The 17,968-nt window shown below is 43.9% G+C and overlaps 1 protein-coding gene across 5 annotated transcripts in view; it reads right to left on the bottom strand.

The window, feature by feature from the left end:
• LOC116973201 overlaps positions 1–16,772 on the bottom strand; it is a 51,036-nt gene extending 34,264 nt beyond the window's left edge. For all 5 annotated transcript variants that reach the window (XM_033021060.1, XM_033021046.1, XM_033021079.1 and 2 more), the window contains exons 1-4: positions 16,484–16,772; positions 10,845–10,936; positions 6,014–6,183; positions 726–805 (exon numbers count right to left, since the gene is read on the bottom strand). In XM_033021060.1, the coding sequence (XP_032876951.1) occupies positions 726–805; positions 6,014–6,183; positions 10,845–10,936; positions 16,484–16,758 (617 nt within the window). In that variant the 5' untranslated portion in view covers positions 16,759–16,772. The remainder of the gene's footprint in view (positions 1–725; positions 806–6,013; positions 6,184–10,844; positions 10,937–16,483) is intronic.
• Positions 16,773–17,968: the final 1,196 nt, after the last annotated feature.

Raw genomic sequence — 17,968 nt, 5'->3', positions numbered from 1 at the left:
TAACACACCATTTGTGATGATTTTAAATGTTATGACGATAATGCACTAATTTTCAGTAGTAGGCTCATCTATACAACGTCCACCATTGATATTCTGGCAACTGGTGGTCTAACCGCTACTTTAATCAAGATAAAATCCTCCCCTCCCGTGGCACCTAGGCAGTGAGGTGGCCAACTGCGACCTCATCGGGATTTCCGCGCCGATTGGCGGGTCGAATTTGCTCCCTGCGGCCAGGGTTCTGGAACACCGGCCTGGCCGTAGCTGGCAGATCCGTTCCCATAGTTGACTTCTGCGGCCTGCTTTGCGGGGCGGTATCCCGACCCCCCCCCCCACAAGGCGTGAGCTCTGTTTGTCCGGCAAAACGGATAATCCAGAAAGGCTCTGGAACCAAGGATGTCGGAAAATTGGTGGTGGACCTATATTCAGTTTATTTATAAAAATACTGGCGATCATCTAAAACAAAACAGGAAATCTCTGAGAGAAATACATATAGTTTTGGATAAGAAACAAATAGATTTGTTAATATGCAGCAAGATTATTCTAACATTGTCATTTTTATTGCCATTCCCTTCCAGAGATGCTGCCTGTCCCACTGAGTTACTCCAGCATATTTTGTCATTTTTATGAGACAGGTGTCAGGTTATTCACCATTAAAAGTTACTATTACAAACGTACTAACATAGCATCATCAGGAATTGAAATTCAACAGGACGTCCCCTCCTTACCCTGTGGTCGGAGCACGTGGAGCAGCGAAATCTTTAGGCGGTTTTCTCTTCTTTCCTTTGGGCCAACCACTTTTGCGCTTCTGAGATTAAAAGGGGTTGACATGAGGTCAGCTGGGTTTGAGACCATCTCATATTTCTTGATTACATTTGGAAAACTTCATGTAATCACTGTGCAAGATAATAATGCTTTAAGAAAACTCAAAACTTCACATCTGAGATTAATTATACTTGATGTAGTATATGATTAAGCAGGTGTGAACAGGCTACATATTTTTGAATACAGAAAACTAGGTAGATTCAATTCAGTATGGTTGTAAAGTATAAGCATAATAATAATTAGAAAATATGAGGTCTTTATAACATTCCCAGAATGTTATAAAGGCCTAATGTTTCCTAATTATCATTATGCTTATACTTTACAACCTTACTGTTTTGAATCTACCTCATTTTCTGTATGACAAAAAATGTAGCCTGGTTTTCAGCACAGCTTGACAATATTTACTGCAAAAAAATACCCCGTCACAGAACGTAATGTTTCACAGCTATCTTAAAAATGCTAGCAATGCAAGATGCAAGCTCAATTATCAAAGACAGACTGCATAATTATATAACTGAGGTCATCAACTCCTCAGGTGAATGCAAACAAATCTTGCCGCATTATACTTATACAAAAGGAATACTCTCTTGCAAAAAATCCAAGGAAGTGTGATGTTTTGCACTCTGGGAGGTCAAATGTAAAGGAAAAATCTATATAACTAAAGTCTCATCTTGGCCACTGCGCTGTATATTGATTTTAGAAAAAACGCTACCCTATATCGCTATGATTTTTGGCCATCTTAATCACAGTCCTCCTCCGCTGCGGCAGCCCCGAGGATTTATCCAATCGATGAAAAATAAAAAAGTTATGAATGTTAAAAAAATATTGAGATCAGCTGATTGGTCCTCTCGCCTGTCAATCACCATGATGAAGGTAACGCCCCTTCCGGGGGATGCCGGAGTATAAAACCCCGGATGCCTGGACGTCAGTCAGTCACTGTGAGTCTGCAATGTACTTGCAATTAATGGTTTGTTGGCCCTTAATGACAATGCAATGAGTAGTTTGGCCTGGCCTGCCTGTGCTTGAAACTGCAATGCAAAGTTGGAAATGAAATGACAATGCAATGAGTTGTTTGGCCTGCCCTGCCCGTGCTTGAAACTGCAATGCAAAATTGGAAATGAAATGACAATGCAATGAGTTGTTTGACCTGCCCTGCTTGTGCTTGAAACTGCAATGCAAAATTGGAAATAAAATGACAATGCAATGAGTTGTTTGGCCTGCCCTGCCTGTGCTGAAACTGCAATGCAAAATTGGAAATGAAATGACAATGCAATGAGTTGTTTGGCCTGCCCTGCCTGTGTTTGAAACTGTAATGCAAAATGGAAATGAAATGACAATACAATGAGTTGTTTGGCCTGCCCTGTGCTTGAAATGGATTGACTTGACTTGAAATGGATTGACTTGACTTAACGTGAAATGGATTGACTTGACTGGACTTGAAATGGATAGACTTGACTGGACTTGAAATGGATAGACTTCACTTGAAATGGATTGACATGACGACTTGACTTGAAATGAATTGACTTGACTTGACTTGGAATGGATTGACCTGACTTGACGTGAAATGGATTGACTTGACTCGACTTGAAATGGATTGACTTGACTTGACTTGTAATGGATTGACTTGACTTGACTCGAAATGGATCGACTTGACTTGAAATTGATTGACTTGACTTGACTTGAAATTGATTGACTTGACTTGACATGAAATGGATTGACTTGACTTGAAATGGATTGTTGGCCCGACTGTGCTTGACTTGACCCACAACACCCATGCTAGTGCTCCAGAAAGGCCTCCACCATTTCAGGCACGGAAATCGCTGTCAAAACATGGGGGGGGGAGGACACAATTTTTTGGCGGCCGCGCGCGCGCATACACGCGAGGCTTCGGCCGTGGGCCCTATGGCCAGTAAAACATCGGCAACTGACCTGATTGGTGACCGACTCCGAACTCTGGCAACAGCAGCTCGTCCGCCCCGAATCGTGGGGCTTCAATCTGCCCGTTCGCGGGGGCTTCAACATTGGGAGCCTCGATGCAGCAATTTGGCGGGGCGGTGGTAGATCCCAAGGTCGATTTTAAGCTGCACCGGGCGATGAAAAGCCCAGCGAACGGGCTGATTCAAGCACCGTTCTGACCCCCCTACTGACCGACACCTCCCTCCTCCAATCATCGCGCTGAATCATTATGGGCTCTCTGGTCCAATTGGCGCCATCGATCATCAGTCCCACCCCCACTGTCTCGTGGAAAGCGGAGATTTTTAACAGCTTTTTTGTTCACGGAGTTTTAAAATCCGGATTACATAAAATGGGGGAGATCGTCCCCCACCTCTCAAAACGGGGGGGGTGTGTCCCTCCTGTCCCCCCCGGGATTTCCGCCCCATGCTGACCATTGCAAGAATGAGACCACACGCACATTAGAGGAACAACATCTCATATTTTGATTGGGTAGCTTACAACCCTTGTGGTATGAATGTTGAATTCTCTAATTTAAAGTAAATTCTACCTGCAGCTCTTCACCCCCCACCTCCTACTTTCAGTCTGATGAAGGGTCTTGACTCATCCTTTTTTTTTTCCAGAGATGCTGCCAGATGATGGCTGGAAATGAGAAATACATGATGTAGGGCGGAGAAGCAAAAAGTGGAACTATTAAAAAAAATAAAATCCACAGAATAAAACATTTTCTTTTAAAAGCAGGTACTGAGGACCCCTTTTAGCAGCCAAAATGTGGGGTAAAATAAGTTCAATGTAAATATATAATCTTCAGACAAGTTCACAAGTAATAAAACTGAACAGGAAATCATTGACTAAGTACTAAAATCAGACAAAGCAAATCCATTCCCAGCCCAGATGAATTTGCAAAGTTCTCACAAATATCTGAGGAGTAGTATATCTTGCGGTAGCCAAGAAACTGCCTGAATTACTCAAACTCAGAATCACACCTTGTAGACAACTAATGGATCAGATCAAAATCTCAATGTCCACCATTCATCTAATTGTAATGGGTGATGGACAATAAACAGCTAATTGGAGGTGGGAGCTTGAAGAACATCTCATTCTTAATTACACCAGGGGTTCAAATGCAAGTACTAAAGAAAAGTCTAAAACTATATTCTGTCATAAGCGCGAGTAAATAATGGCTTGGCTTCATTTTGAGATTCCTGAAATCAACTTTCATCCAATTCAATTCATTCAACATGGTATGAAAAAATAACTGAATGCATTAGACATAGCAAAACCTATGACACTGAACATTTGACTATCATGCTAAAGACATGTGCTCCAGTACTCACCTCATCAGCAGTCAAGTACAACACTGTTCCATTGGAAAATGTGAAAAAGTGACCAAATATTCCCTGCTCTCTAGCAGCAAGGCTAATCCATACTTAGTTATTATTGCCCAGTCCTCCCCCAATCATCAGCAAATGTATTATAGACAATGCTATCAACTAACATTTATTCCCAAATCCTGCTCACTGATCATAAAACTAAATCTGCAAATCTGAAATAAAGACAGCAAATGTTGAAAATACTCAGCAGCTTTGGCAGGATCTGCATAGATAATGAAAGTAAATTTTTCAGATTCATCAATAAGGAAATATTAAAGATCAGAAAATGTTTTCCGCTACAGGAAAGAGTGCGGGGGGGGGGCGTTGGAGAAAAAACATAGAATTGTTTGTGATAGGGTGTAGTCCTGCGTTGGTGAGCAAATGGTGACAGTGCAATTCACAAGCCTTCACTGCTCACGCTTGTACAGTTTGAGTTGTGCCAGAACTACTTGGTTACACACTTCACCGCCTTGGTTGCAGCATAGACGAATGAGTTCCAATGCTATGGTGAAAGTTATTATTTTGACGTCAAAGCAGCAATGACAAACTGTGGCATCAATGGGCATCAAAGAGTAAAAGCTCCAATGGGTGGAATCATACTTTGATAAAAGAAAAGTAGCTATGATTGCTCGAGGTCAATTATGCCAGTCCCAAAAGCTCCCTCAGCAGTGTCCTAGCCACAACCATTTCCAGCTATTGAATGATCTTTCCTCCAGTACCTGGTTAGAAGCAGGACAGTTCACTGATGATTACTCCTCAGAAATGTAGTTCACACTATGCTATAAAAATAAATAAAACATTTAGACACAGACAGATATGTGGAAATTGATAATGTAAAAGTGTCAGACAATGATAATCCTTGGCATTCATCGGTATTACCAACCACGTAAATACAGTCCCACAGGAACAGGTCAGAAACTGGGCATCCTATGATCAGCACTCACTTCCGAATGGGGTAAATATTTTTTAACATCAACAAAATAGAGGTTGGAGTATAATGGAATAGTGTCCATTTGTTTGGAGGAGTGCAGCTCTAACAATATTCAAAAAGCTCTACATCACTCTGGACAAAGCAGCCCACTTGATTTGTACACCGTTAACTAAACTTAACACACTTCCTGAATCACAGCACAAAATGGTTGCAGAAATCTTGAAAATATACTCTAGTCACCAAGGCTACTCTGATACGTCCCTTTAACTCATGATTACCACCACATAGGACAATGGCATCACCATCCACACAGTCTGCTCCGAGTCACACATCATCATGTCTTTCCTTCATTCCTCAAATTTCCCACCAAAGTTCCCACCTTCACCCAGGAGGAGTGCAGCTGTTCAAGCTGGCTCACCACCACCTTCGATGCCCACTAGCAACAGGCAATAAATGCCAGCCTTTCCAAGAGTGTCTGAAATATAACAAACTGAAATATTAAGTCTGCCAAATAATGTATTTTCTGTGTTCTTGATGACCTCAATTCTGTGGAAGTTTAAGGAATGTTGATGGGTGGAACAGCTAAAAAATTAGAAACATTGCATTTTATTTACTGCCTAGGCACTGCACCATATCATAAGATGTTCCATCCGCCATTCTTTTAAATGGCACTCTCTTGATAAACAAATTAACTTTATGGACAGGTACAACTGACAAGAGAAATATCGCCACTGACAAGAGAAATATCGCCATTCCATCTTTAATCTTGACATGGAACCAATTGTTGTCTAAAATGTGACAATCTATTTAATTATAAAAATGAACAGATCATAAAATATAACTTTGATCTGTTATCACAAAGGTGTTTTATGTGAATCTATAAACAGGAATCAAACTCCCAGATTTTATCATTAAAGTTCTAATACATAAATACCTTTGGTTCATCATTGTCCAGTTCTTTTGTGCCACTTCTACCTTCTCCTTGTCTTTCACAAACATTTTGTAGTTGTTGTGAGCCTGCATCAAGAGGGCGGATCTGAAGAAGTGGGTTGGCTGCTGAAATGGCACTCAAACCATCTTGCTGCATCAACGGCTGTGGAGATACTGAAGCATACAAAAAAAATAATGTACTTTGTAACATTCATAATTTGGTGCAAAGACCTGCATCTGCTCTTTCTTTCTGTACCACCTGTCATTATACGCCATCAGCTTTCATAGTAATACAGGAAATGCAAGCTGTGATCTGAAGAGCAATAAATAAAGTGTAGATGAATAAATAAATAAAGTGAAAGCCCTAATGTCTTGAAATTTGAATCATACCGTACAAAAATAAACGATCTGCCAAGATTCTTGAAAATTGGAATGCATGCACCGGATTTTTCAATATCCTCCGACAACTTTGCTAAGAACTTACAATAATTTTACTCAAGCAAACACTGCTTTCAATTTCTAAAAATACTGTAGAATAATAATAAAACAATATTTTATATTTGTTGTGCGACAGTAGGCCTGGTGACATTGGCTCTGCGACAATACTCCAAAGGCAATGCTCAAAATACTGAACGGACTTCTCATAGTTAATGGTGTAGTCCCAATCTCCTACACTACCTTATAGCGGTCCTATTGTAAACATTCACCTACTCTTTAACTGTAACACATTAACTATTTAACACTATATTCAGCAATATTCGCACTACCTGTTGTACTTGTGTATGGCTTGATTGTACTCATTCATGTATAGTATAATGTGACTAGATAGCACACAAAGGTTTCACTGTACCTTGGTACACTTGACAATAATATATCAATACAAAAACTACTCCCAATCTTTTTTACATTTGATTTTATGTATATTGTGTATTTACCTTTTCTTGAATGCTGGTGCTTTAGCAATTTAAATGTCTTGAATTTTTTCTTCATATGAATCAAAGCAACATATTAAAGCACTAGCTGAATGATCTCAACAACAACTTCCACGTATACTATGCCCCTACTCTCAGTAATTAATACTGCAACAAATAAAACTCTACCATAGTATTTTGCTGAGGTGTTTTTTTCTTGCTCTGAATTTTTTACTTCGGCTCCCAAAATATTAAGATTCAACCTGGACATTCTTCCACCTTCAATTTTCAAAAAATACGGTCTGGATATTAGTCGGGCTGTCTGTCTGGGAGTGGGAAGCTCCTGGCGAGCGCCACGGAGCTGTCAAGAGAGGACCCGGCAGCAGTGGAGGACAGGCTTGTGCTGGGTGCTGGATGCCGGGCGGACCGAGGTCGGAGAGGTCGCGTGGGTGCTAAAAGTCAGACAAGCACGGGCCCACGTGAGTGCCGGAAGTCGGACGAGGACACGCTGTTGAGAACAGAGAGGGATCTGGTGTGGGGGGAGAGGGACGCAAAGAATAGACGGACCCGGTGGGGTGGTGCGCTGAGAACGAAGTGTGACCCGGCACGAGCTCTGAGAACAAACAGGGATCATTAGTGACTAAATGGAATACATTGTAACTTTATTGGCGCCATACATGTGGCAACTCTTTGCATACTTCTGCATGCAAAACAAAGAATCTCACTGTGACATGTCACATGACATTCATTCATTCATAAAACTTACATTTGCTAGATTTTCTTTTTATGTTACAGCTTGCAGGTTTAAAGCTTACAATTAGCAAATTATTCCCATTGATCTTCCATGACAGCAAGGATTTTCTCCCAAGTGCTGCGGCATCCTTCCACATCCCAAAAACATGCTGGCTGGCAGGTTCATTACCCATAGCACGGGCAAGTAATGGGAGAATCAAGGTGGATGATGAGCATGCGAGAGAGAATGGGTTACAGTGAAATATGCTGGGCTGATGCGAGATCTGGTATCGAGGACAGACTGCATGGCCTTCTATGTTTTAAGAAAATATGAAATTGGAGATGATGAATTTGCGTTTGTGCAGACATTTCAAAACACTTCACAGTTCGTTTGGAACAGAGAGATGAAGCTGCCAATGTATCTACAGCATCATCATGTAAACAAGTTTGATTAAATTTACTGTGGGTTGTTTGACAACTTCAAGTTAACCAGGACATGCAAGAGCCAAATGCTGCACCAGGATTTATTAGATCTACTGAAAAGGGAGGCTAACATCTTTTTTTTAAAGATACCTCTGAGGATGAAGTTTTATTGTATTTCTCACAATCATAACACCAGGATAGATTACATGCCCATGTCTCTGGAGTGGGGGTTGAATTCAAACTTTTTATTTTAAGTACAAGAAATTCACCACTGTACCACCTGTTCATTTGCACATTTCTTTTAACCAAGATAATTTTGCAATACCAGGATTAGGTTATTATGATTCTCTACTGTGTAATTAACCTCTTCAATAGAGGAAACACCCTAATGGCCGGTTCTCACGGTGCGACCTGACGCAAGATGTCACCAGAGTGAAGTGGTCGTGGTCCAGCACGAGTTCCGCACAATATAACGGGGGGGTAGATAAAGAGTTCCCACGGTACTCGGCAATTCTGTCATTTGTGCGAGTGACTTGTCCGTCTCCCGATCTTTCCCGTTAATCGTGAATGAACATCGTGGACTGTAGTGTAGTTAATCACGTGGCACAAATGATGTCACTTTTTTTCACACACTATATAAATATCCTCCGTTCGTAGAATTGGCTCATTTGCAGACATGCCTATACAAAGTTGGTTCGAGTACAGGCTGGTTGTTATTTTCATTGACGCGCTGCATGCATTAGCACAACATGTGCATCGAAAACGCTTGCGTGAAGGCAGAAGGGTGAGATTAATTAAAAAGAGAATTAAGAGGAAGTCTCACTGGGTTAAGCCCATGTTTCAACGGAGACCTCAATTTGGACAATATGAGCAACTGCTTAATGTGCTGTGCGAAGAGGATAAAAGTGCATTCAAAAACTTTGTCAGAATTTCACCCGAGCTCTTTAATGAGTTAAAGAATAATTTGGGACCTCTGCTGAAGAAGACTGACACTGTAATGAGAAAGGCACTGGAACCAGGGTTGCGCATAGCAATCACCCTCCGCTACTTGGCCTCAGGCGATTCTTATAAAAGTCTATCTTACAACTTTCTTGTCGCCACCAACAGCATCTGTGGTATTGTCCGAGAAACCTGTGAGGCGATCATCCAATTTTATTCACCTGAAGTGATGGAATGCCCCAGTACACCAGATGCGTGGAAGTGAGTTGCACTGGGGTTTGAAAACAGGTGGAACTTTGCTCACACATGTGGGGCTTTGGATGGCAAGCATGTGGCAATTCATAAACCACCGGAGGTGGCTCAAATTATTTCAATTACAAGAAATTCCACTCAATTGTACTCATGGCGGTGGTTGATTATAACTACAACTTCCTGTATGTGGATGTGGGCACACCTGGAAGTGTTGGTGATGGCCGGATTTGGAAAGAAACCTGGCTTGGAAAGAAAATGGAAGGTGGAACAGCAGGCATGCCTGATCCAGAACCTCTGTCAGGAGAAGACAGCCCGGACATCCCATATGCGATGGTTGCTGATGAAGCCTTTGCACTACGGCTCTGGATTATGAAGCCATATCCACAGAGGAATCTAACTAGGGAACAGAGGATCTTCAATTACAGGCTGTCAAGGGCCAGGAGGGTAGTAGAAAATTATTTTGGCATCTTGGCAAACAGATTTAGATGCTTGCTCAAGACAATGGAGCAGAGGCCCAAGAATATGGAGAGTATAGTATATGCAGCATGTGTTCTGCACAACCTGATCCGAATGAGAGGTGCAGCTGCTGGATCAGCAACATCCATCCAGGACGGTGACATAGTGGACAGTGACACAAGGGAAGTAACACTAGGTGCTTGGAGAAGTGGTGCGAACAAGTTGAAAATGGTCTCACTGCAGCGTTTGAAAGGTAACTCGGGCACATCCAGTGTGAAAGAGCAAAGAGGCCATCTCTGCGCTTACTACAATTCACAATTGGGGAGTGTGCCGTGGCAGGACAGCTATATTGATGGGTAGCCGACCACAGGAACACTACTGCATGTTATAAGCTGACTTCCTAGTGTTGTCCTCTGAAAAGTGCTTCCTATAAGATGTTCGTCCGCAAAACCTGTCGTTTAGAACATTGCATTGTCCCTTTAAATGCCTGAGTTCACGCTTGTAGTGGAGGTTGATGGATATAATGTGTTTTAAATAATCTCGCGTGCCTCATTTGTTGTATTTCGTGTTTGCGAGGCCCTTTTACAGACAAATGTTTTGTGTGAGTCTCTGCAAGTCTTACTGTGAAAAAGATTCTCAAACAATGACAATTAGGTGGGACGTCCTCGATGGACACATGGTCCATTGGCGATATTGAGACCACCTTTTTTACTCACCTTATGTCCCCTCTGTCAAGCTTCCGGGTTTACCGTTCGCAGGTGCTCCCACGGTACCCGCAAGAGTCATTACGGATATCGCACGGATATCGCACTGGCATCTGCGTTCATACAATGTTGCAACGCTCAACAAAAAGTGCTCAAGTCACTCTTGGAGAAATTCAAAAATGTTTGGATTTTCTCCCGACCTTACAAAGTTACACGACTACCTGCCGTTAGCGCCACGGAGGTCCTCGGTGGTCCACGAATGCTGTACTGTTATCGCAGGAGGTTCCCACGATGTTAAACTCTTGTTAAGTCTTGCGTCAGGTCGCACCGTGAGAAAGCCCTTTAACAAATCACGCTGACACAGGCTAAAACCAGTCTGATGCAATATACATCTTCTGTCACAACATATGTGCCTTACCTGCTGCCTGCAGTTCCAAATTCACATCGGAATTCAGCTGCCCAACATAGGACAATGTGCCTCCATTAGCATCTGTTGCCAAACACACTATCCTGAAATAAGAATAATGCAGTTAAATGAAATCTTAGAAAGGAAAGTGGAAAATTAAAATCTTTATGTTTAAATGAAAAAGTTATTGATTTAGTCCAATAACAACTAGTTCACATTAAAAACAGCAAAATTACATTTTGCAATAGGGGTGACATAAAAGTCCTTCAGTTTATAGTGCGTGCATTTGTCCCTCGTCCTTGCAAAAAAAAAAAGTCATTGTCTTACTTTGCACTTGCAGTTGATGCTTGGTAAAATTATTAAGTTTCAATAATCATAAGGAACAATGGAGAGGAAAGGTTTAGAAAGATATGAGTCAAATGCAGGTAGGCGGGAGTAGTGTAGATGGCGAGTCTTGGTTGACATGGGCGTTGGGCTGAAAAGCCTTTTTCTGTGCTATATGACTCTATAATCCCAAAACTGGATAAATTGCTATTCTTGATTGCTTCGAACGATTGAGGTAGAAGAGTTCAAATAATGTGCATGCAGCAAATGCTATAGTGAAGGAACTCAAGATGTCAATTGTTCTCTGAAATAAATTCCTATGCACATGCCCACTCACACTGTTTTTCACACAGAGTTGTGAATCTGTGGAATTCTGTGTTTCAGAGGGCGGTGGAGGCTGGTTCTCTGGATACTTTCAAGAGAGAGCGTGATAGGGCTCTTAAAGATAGCGGAGTCAGGGGACATGGGAGAAGGCAGGAACGGGGTATTGATTGGGGATGATCAACCATGATCACATTGAATGGTGGTGCTGGCTCAAAGGGCCGAATGGCCTACTCCTGCACCTACATTGTCGATTGTCATTCATTAAGTTAGCAACTCAGCAGTCAGCCTGCTTGCAGAGGCTGTTTAGAAGTTAGAAAATGCATCAATTCCCTTTTGAAGGAGTGATGAGAAAGTGCAAAGAGAAAATTAAGTTAACAATATGATTATACTGTCATAATCAAAGTATTACAACTTTGCATGGGTTTAGATTACACACCATGACAAGTTGGTGTATGATTTAATGATGAAAGAATCCTGTCAAAGCCATGCAGCACGAAAAAAACTCACATTTGATTTGGCTGTGACTTCATGAAGATGCAGACCAACACACTAAGAATTCAGTCCTTTGCAATTCATAAACGTAATGGTGACCTCCAAGGGACAAATGCAGAAATTGGGATGGCAACAATTGACTAAGTGGCACAAGGCGGCATTTAAGATATGCCAACAGTCATATCCAACTAAAGCAATGGTAGACTGATATTAAAGGGAATGCTGGAACAGTTTTTAAGAAGGAACTGCAGATGCTGGAAAATCGAAGGTACACAAAAATGCTGGAGAAACTCAGCGGGTGCAGCAACATTGTATTGTATTGTGTTGTATTGTATTCAAATTTATTGTCATTGTCTCAATTAGAGACAACGAAATGAATTTTCCTTACAGGCAGTATCATAAAAATAAATAAATAATAAATAATAAAACATATTAAAAATAAAATTGAATTAAAAAAAGAAAAGCACAAACACAGAAAGTCCACGACACAACATAACACAGTGGCACCAAGGTGAGGAAGGCACCATAGTCCAGCCAGCCTCCCCTCCGATCTTCCCTGATGTTCATCCGTGGTCTGGGCCTTCCGAGCACCCGCCGTCGCCGCACCGGGCGGCCCGATGTTCAGGCCCTCACGCCGGGCTGGTGGAACGTCGACGCCGATCCCCAACGGTGAACATCCTCCTCCTCAGCGTCCCGGACCTCCTGATCAGCCGCCTCCCGCAGCAGGAGTCCGCAGCTCCCGAGTCCGCAGGCCGAGCCGGGCGGAATCGCAGGACCCCGCGTTGTTGATCAGCTCCGCCCGCGTTGGGAGCTCCGCAAACCGCAGCTCCATGATGTCGGTGCAGCAGGTCCAGCACTCCGGGCTCCAGACGGCGATCCCCGGTAAGGCATCGCCAGCCCCGCGATGTTACAGCGCCGTCCCGCCGCTGCTGGAGCTCTGGTCGATCCCGGCAGGAAAGGCCGCGCCAATCCAGTAGGTAGGCCGCTGGGGGGGGTGAGGACGCGACTCGAATAATAGTCGCGTCCTCTCCAGGAAGCGACCGAAGGACGGTATCCCCCTTACCGTGCCCTCTTCCCCCACATAAAGACATTTAAAAAAACATAAAAAACACACTTTACCATAACTAAAAAAACAAAAAAACAAAAAGATACCGGGCTGAAGGTGGAGGCAGCTGGCACCAGCGCCACCGGAAGTACAACACCAGTCTGAAGAAGGGTTTCGGCCCGAAACGTTGCCTATTTCCTTCGCTCCATAGATGATGCTGAGTTTCTCCAGCATTTTTGTGTACGCTGGAACACAGTTGTTCTTTATAAGAATCTAAATGCTACTCACTACAGAAAAAAATATTAAATAGCAATAACCTTCAAGTCTAAATAAAAGGAAACATACGGGCACTTTTTCTTATGCAAGACTTAACAGAGATAAAGGGTTTATCTCTAGATAGAAAGTACAAATCTTAATACTATTATAGCTGCTGTCGAATTTTATAGCATTTAAGTACAAGCATCCAGAGTGTAGAACAATATTAAGTTCAAAATTAATTAATAAAGTTATTAATAATACAGATTGGTACATTTGCAAATTGCTCCATTGGAGTCATGGAGCTATACAGCACACACAGGCCTATTGGCCCAACTTTCCATGCCAATGAAGTTGCCAAACCAACTGAGTCACACTTGCCTGTGACTGACTCATTTCCCTCCAAATCTTTTCGATCTATGCATCTGGCCCAGTGTCCTTTAAATGTTGTAATTGTACCCAGTTCTATAACTTCCTCTGGCAGTATGTTTCATTACCGACTACACTCCGCATGAAAAAGCTCTTTTAAATTTATCCCGTCTCACCTTAAACACAAGGCCATGTATATGATTTCCCATGTACAAAGTCGTGACATAATGGGGATAGTAGCAAATCAGTCACTTTCCTCAAAAAAAGAGCATTATTTATCAGTTTTAATACTCATTCAGAAAACGTTTAACGTGTGAGGGTAAACATAATCCTTGGCATGTTATGACAAGTCCACAGTAACTGCTAGTTAAAGTGAATACACCAATCTGATTCCAAGTGACAAAGACTGGCTTGCACAATTAAATCTCAACTGGAAGGACGGGTTAAATTATATCACATACACACCAAAGTCAGGTTTAAAGATATATGTTTAAGGGCTCTTTGCGGGGAAGAGACCTTAAACAATAATTGTCTTACATCAATGATCTTGATCATATTTTGGTGCTGTTAATTGAGTTAATAGATCTAATAAGATGATCGTCCATCCAAGAGTCGTTGTTAATTGTCTCAGCACAGGTAATACAACTTCTCTCTCAGACAATTTCATAACCTAACAGGTGCCGACCCCTAGATCAATTGTCCTGATTTTGTGTGCTCATGTTCCAAGTGAAACAGATTATTGGTTATGCTCATAATGAAAGCCAAAGTAGAAGATTCCTTGGTTGTACCTACATCTTTCAGGTTGAGGTGTATATATTGATGACTGCAGAAAACGACACAATGTGCTGGAGTAAGGCAGCATCCCTGGAGAACATGAATAATGTTGGTTGACACAAAATGCTGGAGTAACTCAGCGGGACAGGAAACATCTCTGGAGAGAAAGAATGGGTGACATTTTGGGTTGAGACTCTTCTTCAGACTCAGTGAGTTATTTCGGGCAGGGGATGGTGATTCCTTCTAAAATTTGATGTACAATGCAGCACAGGGATAGGTCCTTCGGCCCACAATTTCTGTTCTGCACATGATGCCAAGTCCAACTCTCAGACCAAACTAAAACATTCTGTAGGTGGACACAAAATGCTGGAGTAACTCAGCAGAACATGCAGCATCCCTGGAGAGAAGGAATGGATGACTTTCGCGTTGAGACCCTTCTTCATGTCAGGGGAGTGGGCGGGACAGAGGTAGAATGTAGTTGGGGACAGTAAGACTGGTGGGAGAACTGGGAAGGGGGAGGGGATGGAGAGGGGGATGGAGAGAGAGGGAAAGCAAGGGCTATTTGAAGTTAGAGAAGTCAATGTTCATACCGCTGGGGTGTAAGCTACCCAAGCGAAATATGAGGTGCTGTTCCACCAATTTGTGCTGGGCCTCACTCTGACAATGAAGGGGGCCCAGGACAGAAAGGTCAGATTGGGAATGGGAGGGGGAGTTAAAGTGCTGAGCAACTGGGAGATTAGGTAGGTTAAGGCGGACTGAGCGGAGGTATTCAGCTAAACAATCGGCAAGTCTGTGCTTGGTCTCACCGATATGTGGGAGCTGGACAGTAGATGAGGTTGGAGGAGGTGCAAGTGAACCTCTGCCTCACCTGAAAATACTGTTGTGGTCCTTGGATGGAGTCAAGGGAGGAGGTATAGGGACAGGTGTTGCATTTCATGCGGTTGCAGGGTAAAATACCTGGGGAGGGGGTGGTTTGGGACGAGTTGACCAGGGAGTTGCAGAGGGAACGGTCTCTACAGAAAGCAGAAAGGGGTGGAGATGGGATGATGCGGCCAGTAGTAGGATCTTGTTGGAGGTGGTGAAAATGTTGGAGGATTATATGCTGTATGAGACGGCTGATGGCGTGGAAGGTGAGGACAAGGGAGACTCTGTCCTTGTTATGAATGGGGAGGAGGGGGAGCAAGAGCAGATCTGTGGGATATCAAGGAGACCATAGTGAGAGTCTCATCTAGTGAGACCCTGGTGAGAACCCCGTTTCCTAAAGAATGATGACATCTCCGTTGCCCTGCTATGGAAAACTTCATCCTGGCCGCAGATGCGGCGTGGAAGGAGGAATAGGGAGTAGGGGATAGAGTGTTCACAGGAAGCAGGGTGGAAAGAAGTGTAGTCTAGATAGCTATGGGAGTCAGTAGGTTTGTAGTATATTTCAGTCAATAGTCTGTCTCTGTAGCAGATGTCAATAAATAATGTTGGTAACTTAATTTAGTGGGTTGGCATGTCATGAGATATCTGCTTACCAAAGTACTATACCAAGACATCAGATTACCCCACTCATGATAACAAAGCCCACCCATCCAGGTGTTTTCCTATTCCATGGTGCACCTGCCATCTTGTTCTTTACACAGGCCATCTCCTATCTGCCAGGTATCATTCAAGGATAGTGATATGAAAATTACTTTATTCTCAAGCTATCATAGCAGAGTACAATTTCAGGCCTAGAACTAAAATAATTGGATATCAAACCTAAACATAAATTATAAAATAGTCCACTACTTCACTTCCGTTTGAAATGTTGATTTTGTAAGTGAGAGTAGATAAGCACTCAGTGTGAGCTGTCAACCTCCAACCTTACAGCAGTCCATCAGGATGCCAATCAGATCCTTGAGCTCAACTTCCTTGAGCAGAAATTGAGCCCGGCACTTGGCAATCACGCAGGCCCTTCAGTTGGTGATAAATGAGATGGATCCTGCATTAAAGGAGCAGGAATATCTGCCGAAAGTACCGGGAACGGGAGGAGACCACTGTGGGACAGGACATGTACACAGACGATGCTGCAACCCAGCGGTACCTGTGTTGACCGCCCACATTCTCCAGGGAGACGGTGACAGGCACGGTGTCCATGAAGGTGGCCGAGTCCCCGGCAGCAGCGCTGCGGCTGTAGGCCGACACATCTCCTCCTGCTCGCCCTGCTCTGGCGCCGGGACCCGGGCCCGTCCTGACAACAGCCGCAGCCGCCACCGCTTTCCTGCAGAGCTGCGCCGCTAAGGGAGACACCGTGAAATCCGCCCGGGATGGCGAATGCGAGACGCGGGGAACGGAACCGCCGCCGCCGCTCGCCTCCATGTTGGCGCAGTGCGCAGAGCAAAGATCTTATAGCGAGGATCTTTGGCGCAGAGAGGGCCCGGGGGCGGGGGCGGGAGCGCGCGCTGATCGGGAGCGCGCAGAGGGGGGGTCGGGAGCGCGCAGAGGGCTGGGAGTGGGCGCGCGCACAGGGCCTGGAGCGGGAGCGCGCACTGATCGGGAGCGCGCAGAGGGCTGGGAGCGGGGGCGCGCACAGGGCCTGGAGCGGGAGTGCGCACTGATCGGGAGCGCGCAGAGGGGGTCGGGGGCGCGCACAGGGCCTGGAGCGGGAGCACGCACTGATCGGGAGCGCGCAGAGGGCTGGGAGCGGGGGCGCGCACTGATCGGGAGCGCGCAGAGGGGGGTCAGGAGCAAAGATACTAGAGAAGCTCTTTGATCGGGAGCGCGGCCCCCCAGCGGCCGCCGGTGGCGCTGCAGATCGGAGCATGCGCGCCAGCTGGGACCTGACGCAAAGTTGCTCCTCATCTGCATATCCCCCGGCCTCTCCACTTAACGACGCCGCCGTCTGACATTAAACGTCGCGCGCCCACTATCATGGCGTTGTCAGCTCCTGACTTGATGCAGAATCTCAGTCAAAGAGGGGTGCCTAAATACATTGTGAGAATTCTGGCTTACTGGTATGCCCACCAGACTATGCAAATAAAATGGGGCAATAGGGTCTCAGCCCCATGTGGGGTTAGCAATGGTGTCAGACAAGGGGGAATTTTGTCCGCAGTCCTTTTTAATCTTTATATTGATGATCTGTCCAAACAATTGAACGCCTGTAATACTGGGTGCATAATTGGTAATATTTTAGTGAACCATATTATGTATGCAGATGATCTTGTGGTCTTTAGTCCATCTAGCGCTGGTCTCCAGCAGCTCCTTACTATATGTTATGTGTATGGTGTGGAACATGATATTAAATATAATGCTAGTAAGTGCTGTTATGATCTGTAGAACCAAAGAGGATAAATGTCTAAAATTTCCTGATTTTAAATTGTCTGACAATAATCTTAGTGTCTGTAATAAGGTAAAATATCTAGGGCATCTTATTACAGACCAAATGACAGATGATGAGTATATTTATAGGCAACGACGCATGCTGTATGTACAGGCGAATATTCTCTTGCGTAAATTTGGTGCGTGTGCAGATGTGGTGAAGATTGTCGCTATTTAGAGCATACTGCACACCACTCTATACTGCGCACCT

Source organism: Amblyraja radiata, chromosome 1 (assembly GCF_010909765.2).
Source record: "Amblyraja radiata isolate CabotCenter1 chromosome 1, sAmbRad1.1.pri, whole genome shotgun sequence".
Classification (NCBI taxonomy): Eukaryota; Metazoa; Chordata; class Chondrichthyes; order Rajiformes; family Rajidae; genus Amblyraja; species Amblyraja radiata.
Note: the sequence above shows the minus strand (reverse complement) of the source record. Positions and strands in the feature narration are given on the sequence as shown.